This window comes from Seriola lalandi, unplaced genomic scaffold (assembly GCF_002814215.2).
Source record: "Seriola lalandi dorsalis isolate HSWRI2012SDOR001 ecotype SW California unplaced genomic scaffold, Sedor1 jcf7180002054469, whole genome shotgun sequence".
Classification (NCBI taxonomy): Eukaryota; Metazoa; Chordata; class Actinopteri; order Carangiformes; family Carangidae; genus Seriola; species Seriola lalandi.
Window position 1 is genome coordinate 643,893 of NW_019525022.1, and position 13,188 is coordinate 657,080.

Genomic DNA, 13,188 nt, shown 5'->3' on the forward strand with positions numbered 1-13,188 from the left:
CCCCCCCCCCCCCCCCCCAAGTAGATCCAATGTCATCGGCCGGCTCTGTTAAAGAGCTGGAGAGAGATGGAAGTCAGGGACTGTGCCATGCTGCAGTGACGTCTCTCTGCTGGTTTTTTGCAGAGAGCATTTTTTCCACTTAACTCAGGAGTTTTCAGTGTGCTGCACTGCAGGGGTATACAGCTCCAGAGTCTCTTTTTCTCTTTCGTATTTTTACACATCATGTTATTGCATCACGTCATGTACCTAACTTTAGATATGGAGACCCATCAGTCTCCTGGTCCACCATTTAAATCCAGAATCAATTCCCTATTATTATTATTATTCACTGGAGCTGTTGAAACCTGTATTGGAGCTTCCCGTTTTTGAGCTTGAGTACCACGTGAACAAAGGTATAATAATAATACTGAGTTTCTTGTCTGCCTCTGGGTTTGACTGCAAACGGGGCATTTCCCATAGTGTTGGAGAGCTGGAAGGTTTCACAGGCCAAATGCAGCTCAGGCAGCAGAGCATGACTTACTGAGCTTTACTTCCTGGCAGCTTTACGGTCATCATGTGCAGTTCAGCCCACATTTCCTCTTTTTTCACTCAGCCAGAGACTCTTTTCTTTATCGTCTTGTCTTTTTGTCTGTATTGTTACTTTCCTTTTGACAGATGTTCAGTCACCACAGTGGTCAGACTATTTGGATCTACTTCTTCCACATTGTTCAAACAAATAATAGCAGTGGTTGTAGGGATATAATATGATGCCTTGTCCCACTAAAGCTCCATTTGGCATTTCTGTCAAAGTGAGTGTAACAGTCATCAGTGTCGTTGTCTGAATGTCCTCATTGTTGTTCGTATCATTTTTGCCCCATTTGTTGTGACCTTTTATCATGCATCACGTAAACGCACAGCAAAGCTCGATTCAGCACTACATTTGTCTGTGTAATCTGAGTATTACCTCTTTATATGGGTTCTACATAAAAAGAAATTTGTTGGAATCTGGATTTTCCCTTCATCTGAAAGCTACTATTTAATTTATATCAATATCAGTGCAGCCTATGTACTACTTCTAAACCATTACTGCAGTGTTGTAGTTGTAAGTTGTGGTTCTACCAACAGGGAAAATTGAACATTTTCGGTTCCTGCTAGGGATGTCACAAGAACTGATACTTCGGTACCAAGTCGATGCCAAAATTCTGAAAATGTAACGGTACTTGTTTTTCCACAGTATCACTGGTACCGTAGGCACAGTAAACAATACCATGTGGAATGACAGGAGCAAATGAAGGGGCAGCACGTTAGTTTGTTTAAGCTAACGTTAGCTTGTTTAGACTATCGTAGCAACAGCTCACAACATTAGCACGCTACAGTCATCGCTGTTCAGTCTGTTAAAATATAACTGACTTTTTTTAAGTGAATATTTTTACACCGTTGGTCTGTCACCTTGTGTGGCAGTTTCAACTGCTGCAGTACATTGACCTCATGGAGCAGTGAGTGCACACACATGCAGCCTCTGTTGTTTTCTGTTTTTTTTCTGTCATATTGAATTTGGTTTCCAGAATTGTGGAATTTCAATGGTACTAGTACCGACTACCAAAATTCTGGTATCGTGACATCCCTAGTTCCCTCAAACAGTCATTCAGGTCTCTGTGTTTAGGTGTAGAGGCGAACACAGCCTGAGGTGCTCTGTGCGTTTAACTTTGACAGGTAGCTTCAAGCACATGTTTGTCTGACTAATATTTAACCGCTGGGGCGACAGCTGCTGTGTACAGATGTGGAGGCAAACACTTTGAATCAACATGGAATTCAAAGCTTCAGCATGGATTACAGCAGAATGATCATGTTAAAGACTGAGTGATCATTCACACGTGGTGTTACAGTAACAGAAAGTTCTTGGGTTTATTGATGGAATTTGTTTGTTCCTTTTGAAGCATGCTCACTGTACAAAAACTTGTGTCCAGTGTCTATGACAAATATTTTTCTTGCACGATCTCCATTTGATTTATTAGTTGCGGTTTGTTACGATTCATTGTGTGTTTGACAATGATCTTCTCTTGTGTTCTTGTCAGGCCAGAGCAGCCAGCGGCATAAAAGGGCTGTTTCACAGAAACCCAAAGCAGGCTTCCCTGGACAGCCATGCTGCTGCACAGCACAGCCGTAAGCACCCATTCGGTGCCCACCTCCTGCGCCGCACCGCTAGTGCACCCACCAAAAGCCAGCCCAAAATCAAAAAGGGCTTCCCAGAGATCACCATCGACACCAAAGACTACAGCTCAGAGGGTGCTAGTGAGGACCGAGAGTCTGAGGACAGGGACAAGGCCTCTGCTGCCACCTCTCACCAGCCCACACCACCACAACACCGCACCAGGGATTCACTGGCGGCATCCCACCAAGCCAAGGGGCCCTGGGAGCGTCCTGACACCAATGGGGCTTTTCACCCTGAGGAGGGTAAAGGTAAGAGCTCGCTTTTTGCTAAGCAACGACCCATGAGCGAGCCTCTGAAACGGGCCAGTCGGCTCCGCTTTCACGACCCACTGGACATGAAGCCAGGTGTGTTTGCCCGCGTCGCGCTTAACAGCTCAGGCAGGGTGGGGATGTCCTCCAACTGCATCACATGTGTGATCGGCTCCAAGGAGAGTCCAGAGGCTGAAAGAAAGGGTCAGGTTGAGGAAAGGCAGGAATGCAAGTCTAAAATGGCAGATGGGGAGAGACGGGAGAGAAGTAGTCGCTCCTCTTCAACCAAGAGACAAGTTCAGCCAGAGCCTGTAGCCAAGCCCCAGCCCCTAGCTGCCCAGCCAGACTCACAGCAGTCTCCTCCCAAACTCAAGTCCTGCACCGAGGACCAGTTTCAGCTCTTGCCCCAGGCTCTCCGCCAGCCTATTCCCTTCCACAGGTCCAAAGCCAGGCAAACTCTGGGTACCCAGCATGTCCGACCTCAGCCTCACGCATCACAGAGGAGCCCTCGGTCCTGCAGTGTTCCCCGTAAAAACTCCCCCAACTCTGTAACACCAGCTCCGAGCCTCACACCAGACTGCAGGACCAACCTCCGTTGGCAGCAGGCAACACCCCCCAACTACGGCGCTGTTTGTGGCTCAATGCTCACCCCATTCACAAACAGTAATGCACCTGAAGGTCTCTCACTGAGTGACAGCAGCAGCTGTGACAGTCTGAGCGGCCTGGAGTCGCCTCCTATGCTTCCTCCATGTTCTGTGCTTGACAGCCGCAAGCGGGCTGTAGGCACCCTGCAGCGCGAGATGAACGCCCTGTTTGTTCAGAAAATGGAAGAGTTGCGCCATAAGTCCCCCATGTTCTACGCTGGTAAGATGCATCTGAGGCAGCCTTAGCAGTAACCCAGTAGCTGCTGTGTCGTGGCTGTAGTGCACCTACTGTAGACTTCCAGTTAGACTTCGTACAGGCCGAGACTAGCACCTTGACATCCCATGTGTCCCTGATAGTTTGAGGTCTAATCTAAATCCCAACTTGTTTCTTTGCATCGTCACCAATGTAGAGTTCAATCCTAGGTTTTGTCAATTTTACTTAAGTCTTGTCACTGATTCCTGTTTCAGTTGATTGATTCCAATCTTGCCTCTCTTTGTCTTAAAATACTGAACCTGACACTACCCACCGGCTGGGCAGATGAGAGAAGTGGTAAGTTTTAACCTGAAATTAACGAACTATGATATGTTCCCCCATTTAGTCCACTTCACCAGCCTACAGCTAGCCGAACCGACCATTAACCGTTAATCAACAAGATTAAAATAGAATAGTATAGACAAGTGGCTGTGACCCATGAAGAAATACAAATACACAGCGGTTAAAGTGGACTGGAACAATCCAGCACGGTTTTCTGCCACCTTCGATTAATAAGTAGATAGTAGATCTGAGTGTCTAAACAGAGAGTGACAGAGGAGCAGCATATTCTTAAATATGACTTTTTCTTTTCTCTTTATTCTTAAAATAAAGTCACAATTCTCAAATGTTCCTTCAAGTATTAACGGCAATATTACAGTTTGAACACACTTGCCAGGATATACACGGCCTCAGTGGCTGCATTGTACTAAGCGATTCTAATATTTTGTCAAATCTAAAACCTATATAATGCAGTCCAGTCTGCCATCACAAACTGCAGCCTTTAACAAACTCCACTTACGTCCATAAGCGTTAGGGTTAGTTTACATCCACTTTGAGTCTTAAACCTCCATGACCTACAACAACTGGCAGAGCTCTGCAAGTTACAAGGTTCTGACGTCTGTGGTTCGTCCAGGTGGCGTCCCCCTCCTCCTCCTTCACATGACAAATTTCAGGGGAGTTCCTGCTGAACACCAGCTGTTCCACACTGACCCCCTCCTCTCCAGCCTCTCAGTCAATCATGTGAAAAATGAATCTCACAGGGAAAATCAAGTATGTTTTAGGAGTTGAATTTACATCTGTTAGTCATATGATGCTTGCAGATAGTGTACTTGTTGGTAAGTCATGATATACATCTCTGTGTCAGCAGCTTTACCTCTGGTCTTTCTTTGCAGTGTAAAACAGATGCTGTGTGTTTGTCGATTTGGAGATGGATAAGATGCTTTCTCTGTCCTGTAAACTGTTTCCTTGCCTTCATTCACCCTTTTCCTTCCAGTTTTGCTAAACTCCTTTTTTCCTCTCTGTCCCTTTTGCATGCTTTCTCTGTTCCTAGTGCAGAATTGAGGGGATGACCAGAGCCAGGTAAAATGCTGAATGCATGAATGCAACCTTAAATTACATCCCTGACACCTTCACCTGCACTTCACCCATCAGTCTCTCTAGCCCCTTTTACACAGCGTATTTAAGGTGTGAATGTTGCACCTTTATTGCGGCTCCTGGTTCTGTATCTGTATGTGCTGTTCCACCTTTATTGCGACACTGGACACAGTCACAGAGCCAGATCGATGTCCGTGTAAATGAGACTGATGCCGACGCTGTTGTGTTACACGTCACACCTCTAATTCCTGAACATGCTTTCTAAAATCACACACTGGGTCGGCATCATGACGGCTTTCAGTGAAAACAAGCAAGGGCGGTGTAATGGGGGGTGGTCTTTTTTAACAGCAATATAACAGGATCTCTGTGTAAAAGGGGCTTCTGTCTCACCAGCCTGTTTCTCTCATGACCCATATGTCACACCTGTGGGGGTGGGTTGGGGTTTGAAATCCATATTCTCATTCATTTTTCACATTTTCTTGAAATGCACTAACTCAAAATGACAACAGTGGAAATAATGAGAGCACCATGCCAGCTTTGTTTGTTCGCATCAGTGAATACAGCTGCAGGTCCGGACAGAGACTCACTGCGGGCAAGTGGAAAACACATGAAAGTTTGAAGCGTGCAAAGAATCAATTTTCATTGTGTTATGTTTTCTGCCATTAAAATAGCAGAATGGATATGGACACGCCCTAAATGCACTTTAGCCCATGAGCTTTGAACAGTTAAAACTGAGCCAAAAGTTTAGGGTCATCATATCTAATATTTTTTGTCTTCGACCCACAGACATCTGCTGAGGCTTTTTATTTTCCCTGGTAACATGTTGATGATAAGACACAAATGATGGTTAACTTGTTAGTTCATCCTTATCTATTCAGAAAGTAAGAGAAAATAACATATATACAATAACGCACCAAGAACCTGCAGTCACAGGGAAAGAAACATCAAAAAAACTGGGATGATCAATTATGGTTTAAGCAAAAATAAAAACTTAGGAACAGTAACTGGAGGCTGGTTTACTTACCTTTTTCTGGATTTTTAAAGGGCGTCTCAGAGCCTTCATCAGCAAATGTAGTCAGACAGACCACAGAGCAGAACTGCCATGAGATGCAGTTGAAAGCTCAGGTAATGGCCAGTAGGATTATCACTCAGCCTCTCTGCGATTCTTCTTTGTCAGTGTTAACTTAAGTTAAGATTCTTAACTTCAAGTGATGTTCATACACCAACATCCGCCATTCACATCTCTCCAGTTACTCTCCGTGCGTTTTCATGCATATACAGTTTTACATCCAAAAGGCTTTCTGTGACCACAGAGGACATTGATGATGGTGATGAATTTCTTTTTTTTCTTTCTCTCTCCACAGACTGTTTCACAGTGCAGAGACCAGCTCCCCCTCTTCCATTTACTGTGCTGAACTCTGAAGACGCCAGGAACACAAGTTTCACCTGCTCTGTCCCCGCTCCAGAAGAGAGACTGTTCTCACATCACTCCTTCTCTACACCACTGCACTCGCCATCCACAGCAATAAATGCAGACTCCCCATTGACTTATCCTCCGAATGGAGGTGTGGACAGTCCCATCAAGATGAGCGGAGATCCTAAGAAACCTCCTACCCGTTCCAAAACCACTTCACTCCGTCTGACGAACCCTGCTGAGAAAACTGTCCCGTCACAGTGCAGCCAAAACACCCAGACCAACAGAAGCACTCATTCATTCATGGAAAACACACCAAACCAGACGGAAAACCAAGAAACTCTGACAGAAAAGAAAACTGATCCGGCAGAGTCTGACCACCGCGCAGAGCCTCCCCCTGCAGCAGGGGCTACTGGAACCCCTGCAGCCCCTGCAGCTCAGACAGCCCAGGCCAGGAGGGCACTTTTTAGCAACCTGGCATCACACACACCAGTGAGAAGAACAAAAAGTGAGGGCCATGTCCGGGTGGCTGTAGCCTCAGCTGGACAGGCCCAGTCAGCCGTACCAGAGGTCTGCACTGATGCTACCATGAACGACCGCCTTTGGAGCAAGCTGGAGCCAAGCAGCCACCGAGACAGCATGTCCTCCTCCTCTAGCATCTCTTCCAGTGACACCGTCATCGACCTGTCCCTACCTAACCTGGCCAGGAAGAGCCTCACCAGTCTGCCCTCGGCCAGCAGCACCTGCAACCCTCCCTGGGTCAACTGCCGTCACTCAGCGTTAGTCTCCTACGACACCCTGCGTGTCAGCAAGAGCAAGTCCAACCCCAACCTTCAGCAAAGTGAAATCCCCGAAGATGAGCTCAAGCCCCGACCTCTGCAGCCCCCCCATGTAGCTTCTGTGGACTCACCCAGTAGACTGACTCAAAGGAGGCACACCTGGAGCCGACTCTACATGGAAGGGCTTAAGCAGTCAGCAGCCAGCAGGCCGCCCCCCCCAGCTAAAACCCCAACAGCTACAGCTTCTATGTCCAAAAGCCTTGGGGATTTGACCTCTGATGACATTTCCTGTAACTTTGACAGCAAGTACCGCAGCATCAGCCGGAGCTTCATTGTTAGGCCGACCAGGGACCAGCTGCGCAGGGGCAGCCCACAGAAGTCTCAGCCGCCCAGCAACCTGACAGAGCAACTCCGGAAGTTGACTGATGTGGAGCCCCTGACTGCGAGCGACTTTGCCCCAGAAAACAGGCCTGGACAGTCACAGGAAGAGTCTGTGGATGAGACCCTGATGCGAAGAACCTCCTCAAGGAGCCAAAGCAGGGTGAGGTACATTGCAAACAGGGCCAAGAAGGCCCAGGAAAGGCAGAGGCTCCAGGGTCTGGTCCAGGGCAGGAGTGCAAGCTTTAGCCTTGGTGGTAGCATTGGCAGGGGAAGTAGCGCTAGCCCCATTGAAGAGCGAGGAAACCCCGAAGGGGCGTGTTGCGTGGCACGCAGTCCCTGCACCAGCCTGGACCTGCTGAGTCAGCTCACCCCCCTAGGATCCTCCTCTCCCAGACAGTCCCAGTCCTCTCCAGACCCTGAAAACAGTGAAGTCTTTTTCATGCTCAAACTCTAAGAACTGGCTGACTTGGAACTGAGCGTGAGAGACACAGCTAGAAACTTGTTTGGAATAAAGTCCAGTTTTATCTCAAGTAGAAATCTCTTCTCTTTTTTTTTTTTTAGAAAAAGTTGCATATCTTGCAGAATTTCTCACAGGCAACTGGTTCATAATGCAGATTATTTCAACAGTTGTCTCACAGAAAACTGTCCCACGAACAATCACTTCTTCATCTTGAGTTTGTGCGAGATCCGTTTTATAACCTGTGCGTCAGAACACATTGTCTCCAAGCTTCTTTTAAAAGCAACCACTGCAGCACTGTCATCTGTTTGCACCAAATGTTAGATAATTGCCAGAATGTATTTAGTGAAAAATAACCAGGAGTTTTTATATGGCTGTTTATGTTGAATGTGATCTACTCTCATGTTTGAGGATTTTTCTGAAACTTTACATGAGCAGACAGTAGCAATAGATCACAACTAGAGGCGATTTTAAACAATCCATTCTTTTTATTTACTTGAACTGTAATGATGTACTTTAACTAAAATGAATACTTAATGTCAATGCGTTATTATCAGCCCATCCATCCACTCGCAATATTTTGAAAATGCTGTCATGGTATCATATTGAAGGTGATGTACAGTTTGAGGCTTGTCTCTTGTGTCTTTGAAAAAAAAAAATGGAAATGCAGGACGAAAGCTCTTCATTTTTTAGTATTCTTTGTGAAGTGGTTACATCGTAATTTGACCAAGCTGCCAATATGTTGCGAACCTCCCCGACCTTTGGCATGTCACAGCACTGAGATCCTGTACTTTAAAGCAGTGGTAGCCTCCTCCGTACCAAGTTTAGCCCTTTTTTTTTTTTAGTTGACTGCATGTCTTTTATGCACTGTAATGTTTATTCTAAGGCTGTGCTTTATTTTACAAAGACTTTTTTATGAAGATTTGTTAATATCCTAAACTCCTTTTTTGGATTGTCTGATGGTGGTCACAAGAGCATCATGTCTGAAACCCTGTGTTCACATCAGTCCGTAGTACTAAAACAAGATGGAAATGATCTGTATGGAAGCACGTTTATTTGTCGACCTGCTGTATTGTTTGCACTGCCATGCCAGTTCTTTGTGCAACGTTTTAGGGATGATATTTAATTCAAGCAATGTGTAATAATGACCTAAATAAATCTCAACTGAATATGATTGAAAGTTTCACAGCTCATTTATTTTATTTACTCTTATTCTATCAACAGCTGTGTCAGTTCACAGACAAACGGAGTCATTAACAGAGCAGTTAAACTGAGCCTTATACAAGCTGACATGTAAAAGCCTCTGGCCTTGGTTTTGGCATGGTCTGCTTGCTGCTCTAATTATGGACTCCGCTTGGGTCTGTGTTTACCAGCCATCACCTCTCTCAACCTCTCTTTCAAAAAAAATAAAAAAGGCCCAGACGCCCTGCAGGAAGGGAGAATGTTCCTGAACAAAGACGACAAGCTCAACCAGTCATTAAAGGAGAGAAAAACATCTTTTTAATATCGCTCACCACCCAAGATCAGATTTTTTTAGGCCACCAAACTATTTACTCAGACATTTTTATACCCTAAAATGTGGCACCGTGTAGGGAATACAATTCGGTTATACTTCAGTGTTTCCTTCTGAACTTTTCTTGCAAAATTGCAAACTTGAAACTCCTTTAAAGATCCCATATTGTATAAGGTGAGATTCCCATTGTAAAGCAGGTCTAGGTTCCATATTAATACTGTGAAAGTATCAAAGCACAACAGAAACTGAGCCTTAAAATGAGCCGTCAAGACTTCTGCAACTTTGTGTCATAAAGGGGCATGGCTGAGAGCGGTAACTGCTTTGTTGTGACATCACAAAGTTACAGAAGTCCTGACGGTTCATTCAGTTTCTGAATACAGGCTGTGTGCATTTCTCTGTGGATTGAGCACTTTGATGCTTCCACAGTATTAATATAGAACCTAGACCTGCTTTATAATCAAAAAAGACATGGAAATCTCACTTTATACAATATGGGACCTTTAAAACCACAAATATATCATACGGAGATCAAAACTTAAAATAAATCACTGAAAAAGTGTAAAATATGGGTTCTTTAACAGCATGGGACACAAATGGCCCATTGAAACCTAATGACAACATCAGTAATGGATTCAGCCAGACCTTTTGACAACACTGGATCAATTCTGAAATAAACATTTCAATGTGGACGACTGGGTCAAATTGACCTTAACTTCAGAGTCCTTTGGACTTCGAAAACCAAACCCTAAGTCAGATCTAAGGATCCACGCAGCCCCCTCCGTGGATGCTGATTTGTCAGTCAAATGTTTGTCCATTGTTTAGTCTGTGGTTTCCAAAGCTGACAGCCACCTCTGGCGAGCTGTCAGACACGGCCAGGCCTCTTCCTCGGCTCTGTAAGACTTTGTGAAGCACGACATGCTCATTTTAGCGCCACAGACTCTTCTGCACTTCGGCCAGCACACAAACACAAAAGACGGCTTCATTAGGATTCCAAGAAAACCACCAAGTCCCTTTTTGAAGCTGTATTTATCCAGACAATTTGGCACGGTTTGGCCTCTCAACTAAAACCTCCAAGCCCTGTCTAGCACTTCAGGCCTGAGAGAATGTTTTTGTCTCAAAGAGTGATTCAGTCTGTCCTTTCTCCTTTCAATCACTGCCTGTTTTTGAAAGTTTTGTGAAGATAAATCAATTTAGTTTATACATTTCAGCTAAAAATCTATAGAAACGAGTTTTTAGTCACTACTTTTAAGATATACCATATATTTATGAATGTGCGGGTGGGAGGAGTCACAACAGAAGCAAGAGGTGTTGCTCTAGCTCTATGATGGCTTCTTTACATTAACACTACTGTATTACAGGAAAGTCTGAGCCGGGGAGTCCCTCAGGGTTCGTCAGCAGGGAGAGAAACTGCTCCAAAACAACATCATCTCTTCCTCTGACTCCCTGGGACAACCAATCCATCCATCTGTAAGGTCATTGCATCCACGCCATCCCCATGTCTAAACCCTTCACCCCCTCCACCTCCCTTAAGATCCTGTTATGTAACCTTACAAAAACAAGTGTGTTAACTGTGAGGGTAATTACAGTCTAGAAGTAGTGGCATAAAAACAGATATATTGTTCCCCAGACGTCTACAACAATAACTTAGACTGTAGTTTACTGTAGTTCATTCAATATGTATTATTTCTTGTTAATCAGTTGGATTATGGGAAGAAGAAGAAGAACATGGTTTGTCCTACCTGCTCAAGCTAGAAAAATTCAACACTAAAATACATGTGGATCCAATAATTTGAAATCATCTCTCTTCAGACTTGATTCTGCCAAAACCTCTGCCCCCACAATCACAGAGTAATTCTCCCTTTGAGATCCTAATCTCCTCCCTCCCTGTGCTCCCCCATATAAGACCCCAGCACGTCCTGCTGCTCATAACCCTCCCCACTGGCCGTTTGCAACAGTTGTTGTGAATTTCTTAAACCCTTTCCTGGAGTCGTCCCTCCAAGGTTTTCATCCACACCGTAACTGACATAACTGAGGTAAGGAAACTCTAATATAGAATTTTTCACCTCATACTATTTTCCAAAATCAATATTTTTTTTGTAAACGTTATCTGCTCTTGTTAAGACGACATCTGAAATCAATTGTGTTTTTAAAAAAAAAAAGTGTTAATCAGTGTCATTTTCAGGTCGTGGCAACATGAGAGGCTTCACTGCTCTGGTCTCCTGTGTGGCAGCCGTGACTTTATGGGTGGTCATAGCAGGTAAGACTCACACACACACACACACACACACAACCTGCCCCTGCAACATGGTGGAACATGGTTCATTTAGATCAGGGTGATGGGTTGTCACGATTCATGTTTTTGTCGCAGAGTGTAGTCTTCATTTATCAGCCTCTACCTGCTGCACTGAGACATGATGTGACGGATGAAAACCCAACCAGCAACACATCACTTGCTCATCAGGGCAAAACAGCACTTCTGCTAGAACACTCAGGGTTGTGTTTGATATCAAAAAAAAAAAAAAAGTTAAACTATTTTAACCCCTCTTGGAGATGTCAAAAAAAGAATATCAGAGGAAACAGACTGGCTCTGTGTTGCCTTTGTTCCCTCTTTGGGAACAAACACAGCAGCCTCGGTTTTTTGTTATCTTAGCTCTGAAAAACTTTTCTTGGAAGCACGACTGCGACGTTGGCAAAAACAATGTCGGTGACTTCAGTCTCAGTGAGCGGAGAACAATGTGGCCCTATTCCACTGCAATACCATACCTGAGAGTAGCATCAACCTGTGGGTTGATCCTGAGAGGAGATGATAGATGGCCTGCTCCAACCTGTGAGACCACAGCAACAGACTCACGGTTCTAATATGTATTATTGTGCCCTGTCCCAAATAAGTAAAAGGCAGTTAAAACAGAAAAAAACAAACATTAGAAACAGAGTTTGGAAATACTTTATTTAACATTTATTGATCTGTTTTTTTTTTTTTTCTCCCTATTTCTCTCTGAGCTGTTGCTGTCGTCATTCTACTGCTGGCCAAAAGTCTGTAGCTTGATCTTTCATTTTGGTTGCATGTTGCTTTGTGGCACCACTTTGTCTGTCAGCATCACATTCAGTAATTGATTACTGGCATCTAGCTTGTAGTCTGTAAAGTAACTGGTTCAGAAGGGGTGAAGGGGCTGATTATCTCAGCCCAGCACCCCTTGGAGTTCAAAGTGCAGGATTCAGCATCTCCTGATTTACATCCGGCGCCAACGTTGAGTCCATCTCCTGTCAAAGAACCACATGGTTGACAGAAGCTGTACATTTATACTTTTTGTTTTAACTTTAATTCTGTTTATGTCAGACATTTTTACCAGCTCACATTCTGAAAAGCTCCCCCCATTAAGGTTTCACTCCACCAATGACACCCTCCCCTGCTCCAGAGTCTGCGGAGATGATGCTCAGCTCTGTGCCAGCGATCTCTGGCTGACCTACGATGCGGGGTCTCGCTCCCAAATCATTCCTCACACTTGACTCTTTCCCCCGCTGGCCCTGTTGGACGGTTGGAGTCCTATCAAAGCACAGAAGGGGCATCATCCACTGTGGCAGCGTCCCATTTCTCACCAGTGGAGGGGCCAGAAAGCACTGTGATAAATCAATTAACCATGTTGGGGGAGGACTCTGCAGGCAGGCGGTGAACTGACAGGCATCTCCGCAGATCATATGTCCTGCCATCTTCTCTAGAGGAGGCTGACAGGGTGTCATGGGCTTTATATGACCCAACCGGGCCCGCTTTTGTTATTGCATGCAATTATGAAGAACTTTCACCACTGGCACCTCCGCTTATCCCCCCTCCTTCCTCTGATTGACCCTGGCAGGGCATGTTAGGGCCTGCTGGTCACGCTGCGAATGCCATTGGTCATTACTACAGCAACTCTGGGTGTGTGGGGCGGGGGGCGGG

General features: G+C 45.1%; 2 protein-coding genes across 3 annotated transcripts in view; both read left to right on the forward strand.

Annotated features, from left to right (window-relative positions):
- The window catches only part of plch2a (phospholipase C, eta 2a), a 65,229-nt gene extending 56,314 nt beyond the window's left edge, over window positions 1-8,915 (forward strand). The window contains exons 22-23 of the mRNA XM_087175416.1: window positions 2,055-2,439; window positions 6,075-8,915. Coding sequence (XP_087031542.1) covers window positions 2,055-2,439; window positions 6,075-7,738 — 2,049 coding nt within the window. The 3' untranslated portion in view covers window positions 7,739-8,915. The remainder of the gene's footprint in view (window positions 1-2,054; window positions 2,440-6,074) is intronic.
- Window positions 8,916-11,169: 2,254 nt separating this feature from the next.
- LOC111658848 (putative glutamate receptor) overlaps window positions 11,170-13,188 on the forward strand; it is an 8,462-nt gene continuing 6,443 nt past the window's right edge. The window contains exons 1-2 of one of the 2 annotated variants that reach the window (XM_023411523.2): window positions 11,170-11,287; window positions 11,425-11,511. In XM_023411523.2, coding sequence (XP_023267291.1) covers window positions 11,448-11,511 — 64 coding nt within the window. In that variant the 5' untranslated portion in view covers window positions 11,170-11,287; window positions 11,425-11,447. The remainder of the gene's footprint in view (window positions 11,288-11,424; window positions 11,512-13,188) is intronic. The other variant, XM_023411522.2, reaches the window with a different exon arrangement.